At 40.8% G+C, this 9,260-nt stretch overlaps 1 protein-coding gene across 7 annotated transcripts in view; it reads right to left on the bottom strand.

Moving 5' to 3' along the window:
- Positions 1–897: 897 nt before the first annotated feature.
- The window catches only part of FAM107B (family with sequence similarity 107 member B), a gene marked incomplete at its 5' end in the record, with an annotated part of 199,706 nt that continues 191,343 nt past the window's right edge, over positions 898–9,260 (bottom strand). For all 7 annotated transcript variants that reach the window (XM_081054189.1, XM_081054191.1, XM_081054190.1 and 4 more), the window contains 2 exons: positions 898–3,652; positions 4,730–4,880. In XM_081054189.1, coding sequence (XP_080910315.1) covers positions 3,536–3,652; positions 4,730–4,880 — 268 coding nt within the window. In that variant the 3' untranslated portion in view covers positions 898–3,535. The remainder of the gene's footprint in view (positions 3,653–4,729; positions 4,881–9,260) is intronic.

Raw genomic sequence — 9,260 nt, 5'->3', positions numbered from 1 at the left:
CCTCGTTTCTCCTTATACTAGTAAATGTAACTTTGACAGTAGTATTCTAATACTTCTTTGAGCTGTACTACAGCATTTGAAGTCTTACCAAACACATTAATTGCCCCGTCTTCTTTCAAATCTAATATTATAAAAAACAAATAAACATCTAGTGGTCCAATGAAATGGACAGCCTCAAAACTGTCACCTTGGGAAACTGTCTAGTTTTTCCAAGGATGCAGCTACTGTTCAAATCATTATTGGAACCCATCTTCTGCACTGGTCTTTAGAGTTCATGGTATAACCTTAGATACAGCAAATCTTCACTGCCCTGAGTAGATCTGATTTTCAAAAATGAGCCCAAAGACACTAGGGGTTGGGTGATCAAGCTGAGTGTTAATGGAGAGTTGGAAAGGTACAGGGACTGGAACTTCCAAGCGAATGGCACCAATAGCATAATGTAATCATGTGTACAGCTTCCCAAAGTAACTTCTGTGAGGGTAACATCAACTTAGCTGCATAAGCTAAATAGTTTTATGGTCACATTTCAACATGCCATAGAACTAGCTCCCAAGCGCTAAACAATGGCCCTTCCTAAAAAATATCTCCCACTGTCCTACCAAGCTATCTGAAATTCAGAATACTTCAATCTAGACGGACAGCTGCTGCTAAAATACCATATATTCTATGCAAAGTGGTATAATACCTTAGCAGGAATGTGTCTGACATAATCCATTGTCAGTCTTGAGGACACGAAACAAGAGGACATAACCCATTTGGGGGGAAGGCTGTCAAGGAGGACAGTCAACAAAGGGAGACCCTAGAACCACCTTCTAAATCCTGGAATTGAACACTGCCCCCACCCCCTTTCAGTTCCAGACATCGTCTTAAACAGATCAGACAAACACAGCTGCATGGTCCAAGCATGTGGTGATTTTTATTAAGAATAACTTTGGTTCTAAGAATTCCACCCTCAATTCTGTAATACTTTCTGTTAAAAACAATTATACAAGAGCAAATACAAAAAATATTAAATTATGAAAACAAATCCATTAAGGCTCCCTTTATATATATTATATACACTCAAACAAGTCAAGATTTTTCAGAGTAGAAGAATAAAGTCAACTGTTATAGCTTAGAAAGCAACACTACTTAACTACTAGGAGACTATAAAACACAGAACTATTTTAAGAAAACCACAGAGTGGAAAAATGGAGCCATTTTTGTCAAAAAGTGGCTCAAAGCACAAAACTGCCTGGCTGTTCATGAGTCCTAGGGGTTTGGACTATACAGTATTAAAGTGTGGGGGGAGACTGACGCCTTTTTATACGCAGGCCTGTGAGCCGAGCTGATCTGACGACTTCCAAGAGCTTCTCCACCTGGATCTTCTACTGTTTAGTCCTAAGACATCCCTGTATGTTATTTACAAGTCTTCTTTTGGCCAGACCTTTCACTACTAACTACAAATAATTCTGCAGGTTTGTGAGTGAGATTGGGAGGGAAAGGCTTTTGTAATTTATCTTTTCCCAATGAAGAATGAATTCTAGGTAAGTTCTAGGAACAGAACTGGTCCCTCTAAAAGAGCCTGTCAGGGCCCTTGAGAATTTTATCAAGTGACAGAACTGCTTCAAGCACACAGAATCTAAAGATCTTACATGCAGTTAGATTAAAGGCTATGTGTGAGCCAGTCTTGAATCTTTGACAAATCACATCATTAGTCCACATACACAAAGAAAGAACTCCAGTCAAGGTGCAATCAGATATGTACTTTAAAGATGATCACTTAACTTCCTTTCTTCTCTCAAAAGGAAAAAAGATGGGAATAAATAACCACCATTCCATCCTTCCAAAGCAAACTATTCTAGAGCAACATTTTAACTTAAGCACCTCCTATTTTATTCAAATAATACTTGCTGATGAGAGAAATGATCCATTCCAGGTCTAACCCACACATTCTCTAACTAGCAGTATGTGATGTCTGCATGTACTTTTATTATCTTGCTCATGTGAGGACCAAATATGAGCCTAATCGTCAACTCTGAAAACAAAAGCAATTCTCATACAAAGCCAATTTCCACTATGCTTATTAAGGATTCAAAAGCTCGGGATCCAGCTTTCTATGCGCCTGTAGAGGAATTATCAGAAGAGACTTCAGCGGAGAAATAAATGACTGGCTGAATCGTCTCTGTGGAGAACACAGCGAATCCACACAAATTCTCCCAGACCACCCAAGTCAGAGGGACACGCCAGCAGTAGAAGATGCATTTTGTAAAAGAACTCTGCTGTCACTGGTAGCTCGGCTTCACTCTGAGGAGCGTGCTAGCTAGAGAGCGAGCCCGGAGCAGCTGCTCCCTTCACCTGGGCTTTTCCTGAGATGCAGCGCAGTAGTCAAGAACGTCATCGTCGTAACCAGGAGGAGGATAGTGGTGGGGGCAATAGTCTTTCTTCACAAGAGAAAAAAAGGCAAAGAAATAGGTGGCCATTACACAGAAATTTTCAAAGCTTGAATTCTAATAATATTTGAAATGTACAGATGCTATGAATCTTCCAATTAGACCTCCTTGAGACCAATCTTACATTTGTTTCACATTAAATTCCCAGAGAACTGCTTGCCCAGCTCCCGAGGAGAGCGTTCCCCACACTGCTCTAGTGGGAACCAAAAGATTGGGATCCTTTATTTTTGACATTGAAGTTGGGTGACGCGGACTAGCTGTGATCCTCTGAAGGAGGGAAGATTATTTCTTATAAAAGGACTAACTCAGCAAGAAATTTTTAAAAAGCAAAACCAAAAAAACCCTAAGAGTTATTAAAGCAATAAATGCACGTATATGGTGTGCCTTCTCTGAAATGGCATGTGACCACGGGGCATAACCCAAAGGAATTCAAAGAAGATCAAAATGAACGTTTACATATTTTTGTTAACATATTTTTGTTTACATATTTTAAACCCTATTGATGCCAACAAAAGTAATAGCTATGCTCGAAACAAAAATCAACATTTGCAGGTGTGAAAACTACCATACATGAAAGCATAAATTGAACAAGAAAATTGGGGGTTCTCAAAATGGATTGACGAATACTGGACGTAACAGATCAAACGCATTCCTGTGCGATCTAAATTATCGCATAGATAACTAAAGGAAGAACGAAACACATTTTCTTTAGGTTTTCTAACAAACAAAAAAGGCTCTGTGCCCCTCTAAACTTGCATGGGAAGAAAAACCAAGCAGTGCAACTCTCAAGACTTTATTCCAGTGTCCGCTTCCTTGTTTTGCTTCTTTTTTTTTCTTTTTTTTAAAGTCTTTGAACTTTATGGACACAGGTCCATTATCCCAACTTAGGTGCTGGTCAATGTCCTTCATTTGGCGAATAGGAACTGCAACTGTGCCAGGGAATTTATCCACTCAGATGGTAGGTGAGCCGAGACCAAATCCATTTTTATGTGATGACTCTCTGCTGGCTGGGGCTCTCCACAGGGGCTTCTGCCCTGAGAGGAAGCGCTGAGCAGGCGCCTTCTGTGCGTGACAGGTGGGCGCGCGGTCTCTGTGGTGTTGGCCTACGACTCCTGGGCTTGGGCCACTTCTTGGCCTGTTCTCCTAAGATTGCCTTTAACCTTCACAAACTCTGGGGCGTTTTCTTGCTCTTCTTGCAATTTTTGCTTCTCAAGTTCAAGCTAAATGAAATTCAGAAACAGGAAAATTATTTACAAACTGAGAGGCTTTTCAAAACACTCCTCTTTCCAAAGATCCTCATGATTTTGTTTCCCAATGGAAGAAATTATCTCCTGGTCTCCAGTTTAAGGATATAGATATAGATATAGATATAGATATAGATATAGATATAGATATAGATATAGATATAGATATAGATATAGATATAGATATAGATCTATCTCCTGGGGTAATTCTGCACACAAGCAGCAGCCAAAGGGTTTACTACAAGCAACACTGAGAGATGAAAAGAATCTAAAAATCAAGGCTAAGAAAACAAGATCCTGAGATCTTGATCAACCCGCAGTTGCCCTGTGGTCTCAGTGAAGTTCAATTTCACTGAATTGCTTCAGCCCCCAGCACTCTTGTGAATTCAGTGACAGCCCCTGGTTTAGGCTTCGCCTCCTGAATCTCCCCTAGGGGCTCAATAGAATCCTGGACTTTACTTTGACTGCATTTTAGCCCATTTGCTGACATTTTGCCTCATATTTTCCTTTCATGGTATAAACATTTACATCTGACATGTCTGGTAAATTCTGCTTGTTCCAACATCCTTATTTTACAGGAGAAAAAAAGACAACTTTAGAAATGAGTCAGACAGAGAAAGACAAACACTGTATCTCTTATATGTGGAATCCAAAAAACAAAATGAACTTGGAAAAGCAGAGTAGAATGGTGGTTACCAGGAGCTTGGGGGTGGGGAGGTGGGAGAGGCAGTGTCTAAGGTATTTACATTCTTGCCCCACGTAGATAAGTAAGTCCTGGAGACCTAATACATAGCCCTGTGATTACAGACAAAACTGTAATCATAAACATTAAATTAGCTGAAAGATCTTAGATCTTAATTACTCCCACCATTAGAAGAAATGGTAATTAGGTGACGTGACAGAGATGTCAGCTAAGGATACAGTGGCAATCATACTGCAACATAAATGTACCAAATCAATACGCTGTGCACTTTAAACTTACATGATAATGAATGTCAAATACATCACAATAAAAATTTTTTAAAAAGACCACTTTCACCCAGTCACCCTTACCTGCTCCAACTTCTGCTGCCGTTTTAATAGTTCTATTTCCAAGTCAGATTTATTCTTTTGTGCTTCTTCTTCCTTCTGCTTTATTACTTGATCTCGTTTTCTCTTTTCCATCACCTTCTGCAGTTCTGGCTTATTCTGAGGGGCAAGACCCCTGAAAAAAAAGCATTAACAAAATGTAAATGCTTTCATCTAATGGACACGTCTTTCATGAACAGAAATTTAATTTAAAACATCAGCCACAGAAAAGGGGTTTACTACCCGTTTGCCTACTACCAGTTAGTTAATAGTTAACACTGGTGGTCTCAGAAATCCATGAGCATGAAAGAAAGGGCAAGAGCATCTTCCAAAAAGCAAAATCCATTCATTTGACAAAAATGTATCGAGCACCTCTTGTGTGCCAGACACTAGGCTATGTGAAGGAGGTTAGTGAGAGTGGGATGGGCTGGGGAAGGTGGGGAAGAGCATGCTCATTTGATGGGTGTAATGATCACCCATGATGGAGATGGATGTGATGGAGATGAGATGGAGAATGAGATGATAGAGATGAGATGGAAATGGCAATGGTGATGGAGATGATGGAGAGGAGATGGAGATGGCAATGAGATGGCGATGGTGATGGAGATGATGGAGAGGAGATGGAGATGGCAATGAGATGGCGATGGTGATGGAGATGATGGAGAGGAGATGGAGATGGCAATGAGATGGCGATGGTGATGGAGATGATGGAGAGGAGATGGAGAACAAGATGATAGAGATGAGATGGAGAGGGCAATGAGATGGCGATGGTGATGGAGATGATGGAGATTAAATGGAGATGATGGAGAGGAGAAAGAGATGGGGATGGTGGAGATGATGATGGAGATGATGGAAATGAGATGGAGACAAGATGGTTCTACCTAGAGTTTTAGGGGAAGCTTCCCAAGATGTAGCCCATGTATTAAATGTAGTTTAGCGAGAGGTTAGCACAGAAATTCAAACAACAGCAAAATGGTCCTGGAATCCTCTTCCAAAGTTTCAGATTTGTAAGAGGGTTCTTGCACATTTAAAGGCACATCCAAGGTTTCGTCATTACGGGGGGGGGGGGGGGCATGGTCACTGAGAACTCTGACCTGACTGCCATTCCAGTGCTCCCTGTAGCTGAGCCATTTCAGATGTGTGGCTGACTATTGGCAATGCACGAAAATCAGGCTCCAGGGGAAGTGCTACATTCCTGAGGGATAAATTCCTGCCATCTCTTCAAAGGAGGAGAAACAAAACCAAAACGGGCCATTCCTTAGCAACCCTCCACCTAAGTAAGATGTCTGCAGATGTTTTAGCGGAAAGCCATCCACTACTAGCGTTTCAGCCAGTCTCCACTAGCTCTTAAGTAATCTCCACTTGATACTAATATTTACTAAGAGCATTTAAAATAAAAACAAAACAAACCACAGAACAAGGAAAACACTGTCAATCTCAGGCAGCACCAGGCGTAAGTGATGGCTAGCGGATTTGCGCTCATCCATGGACATACACACTTCACCGGACAGTAATTCACGCTTTTCTGGGCTGCAGGAAATGAGCGCGTGGAATCAGCCTTGGACTCAGGGGCCTGGGACCTTCCGGCCACTTCCTGGTCTTGCTCATGACAACCACTAGTCTGTAGACCAGGGATGTCTACCTCGGCTGTTCTCTACTTGAATCAAGTATTGGGACTAATCAACATGGAGTCACTTGAACAACTGTTAAATCAGATAATTTCCAAACTGTGTGCTCTGGTTGCAAGAATCTCGACCACACACTCGTCTCAATCTCTTTCAAGTCCACATTCTCACACCTGTAAACTAGTCCTCAATATCACACTTCCTCATTTAACAAGTTATAATCTTAAAAAAAAAAATTCTGACACCTCTCCTGGCTACTTATGTTTTTAAATCACTATATTCTTCAGTTGTTTACAGACAAAAGATCAGTATATTCCATCACTTTTGACAAAAGACACATAGTCAAAATAACATGTGTCTCCAGCTTCCCAATTTTCATTAGCAAAATTTGATTTAAAAAAATAAGAAAAATATTAAAGTCAGCCAAATTTCCAGTGAAACACAAGAGATAGGCTACGTTTGTGATTTAATTATGGTTTCACAGTCAGAAAGACTGTATGACAGGGGGCGGAAGTATAGGCAGCCTATTCTGGAAATTAAATCTTCAAGCAGCACAATGAAAGTTGCTGGTGGTATTTTGTTCACAATAAACCTAAGTGTCATTAAACACGGGAAAATTTGTTTGTAAATAACCTGAGTCAAGACCCACTCAGTGTCATGAATATTAAAAAGCCTCAGTATGACATGAGAGAAAGAATTAAGGGATTTAAATTTGAGGATTAAGGATTTAACTATCTGTATAATGTAAATTTCAAACATTTTTCTTTCCCTGTTTTTCATTGGCAAAATTAACCTCAACTATCGTTAAATTCTCCTGGCTTACCAAAAGCTATTGAACACACTGATGTATGACACACTAAGCAGACATTCTATGGCAACATACGAATGGGCTTAATACACGGTGTTGGGCTAATACACAGTCTTCATTTTCTCTTCAAAGATTTTACACAAGGGTGGCAGTAAGATAAAATCCTTAGTAACAGAGAGCTCAGGAAATGGGGCTGATGTGATAAATGTTCTACACTTAGACCCCTCGAGAACTCATACAAATTTAGTTAATATTTTATCACCGTAGCTCACTTAACTTTCTGTGCTAAATGGAAAAGTCAAGCCAGCACTGCCGCATCAATCTCTGAGTCTAATACTGGGTCACGTTGCAGAGAGAGCACAGACAGAAATGAGCTTCTCCAAATGTCATAACTACAGCATCGTTCTGTACATGACATGTGATTCTCTTCCAGCAGTTCCGACCTGTACAATAAACAAGTCCTCTCGATCCCTGTGTGACTGACCGGTGCAAGGCCAGTGTCTTTGTACCACTCAAGCCAACAGCTGACCCTAGGCCTGCTTGCTGTGACTATGAGAGCGGGCTAACCCAATTTTTCAAATCAGTAAGTGCTCCTGGCAAAAAAAATAGGTTAGGTAATATATATTAGGTTGATGCAAAAGAAATTGTGGTTTTTGCAATTTTTAACCTTTTCAACCGCAATTACTTTTGCACCAACCTAATAACTATATGTAAAAAGGCGAAAGCACACCTGAACGCTCCGTGTTAAACGAGTCTCGGGAGCCCCACTTACAGTGTATTCTATGTGAATGGTGACCCCGAAAACTAAACAAGGACCCGTGGACCCAGAGACAACAGCGCAGTCTAGGCTCCTCCATACTTTCCACACCTTTATGAAGAAAGCCCTTCTCCAGCCTTCTTAACATCTGCACAAGACATCACAGTCCGGAAGTGCCCTAATCTTGCCACGCCCATACTAATAAGCCTTGGTTGTTTCCAATTGTCCCCCATGAAAAGTAATGAGGCAGTGAACTTTCTTGTACATTCACATTTGCACTCTTATACAAGTATTTCTGTTGGCTCCATTCACAGAAGTAGAACTGCTGGCTAAGCGTCTGCACATGTTATATTTTGATGTCTATTGCCAAACTCCCCTCCAAAAAGGCTGCAACACTTTCTATTTCCACCACCAGTGATGACATGGACAGACAACTTTTAAAGGTACGTTTCACATTTCACATAAAGCACTGAAGACATCCAGGGGGGGACTGGCAGGGTCCACATCCACTCTGCCTCCACCTCAACTCCAGACACCCCTGAACCCATAAAAGCAGAACTGCCTCCTCATCTGGGAGAGCTGAGCCAGAGGCAAGGGCTGGCGGACACCCTCACGGACACACTCCCCTGTACTCCCAGGCAAATATCTCCGGGCCTAATTGTTTTCTTAGAGTAGAGGAGGAGAGTGCATTTAGATTTCAAGCCCTTGATCTTTAATCTTGGAATCTTCTGGTCTCGCCTGCCTGGTCAACATTTTTGCCGGAACTGTTCCTACCTGCATGGACTCAAATGCAAATACTTCTATCTCAACTTCCCCGTGTTTTTCCATGTTGTACAGCAACGAGTATTTATTGAGGAAATATTTGTCTAGCAAAGTATATCAAATGAAGATCAACTAAAAACACTGGGAACTAGAAACCGTTTACTGAAACATACAAGCCAAAGAACCAATATTAGGGATGTGTCTGAATAGCTGAGTGTTCCCTATTTGCCCCCCAAAAGTACTAACATTTTATCTTAGAGAAGACAAAATCTCTGTAAATTATCTTAGAAATATTCTTATTTTTTAAGATCTCTTAAATACTGATCTTTCAAACACACACACACACACACACACACACACACACACACACACAACTTGCTTTTTAAAATCTGCCTTTTTTATGCCAATTGGGAACACCTAGAGAACCTGAGAACCTGAAAAAGGTCTAATATTCAGACTCAGTAGCAGACTGTGACCAGATCAAAATGTAAAGACTTTTAACCTGAAATTTAGCTGGGTGGAAAAGATGGCAAACAGAGGAGCAGAATTATATACTTGAAAGAG

This window comes from Rhinolophus hipposideros, assembly GCF_964194185.1.
Source record: "Rhinolophus hipposideros genome assembly, chromosome: 1".
In the NCBI taxonomy this organism is placed as follows: domain Eukaryota; kingdom Metazoa; phylum Chordata; class Mammalia; order Chiroptera; family Rhinolophidae; genus Rhinolophus; species Rhinolophus hipposideros.
The sequence above is the reverse complement of the archived record's forward strand: the minus strand, read 5'-3'. Positions and strand labels throughout refer to the sequence as shown.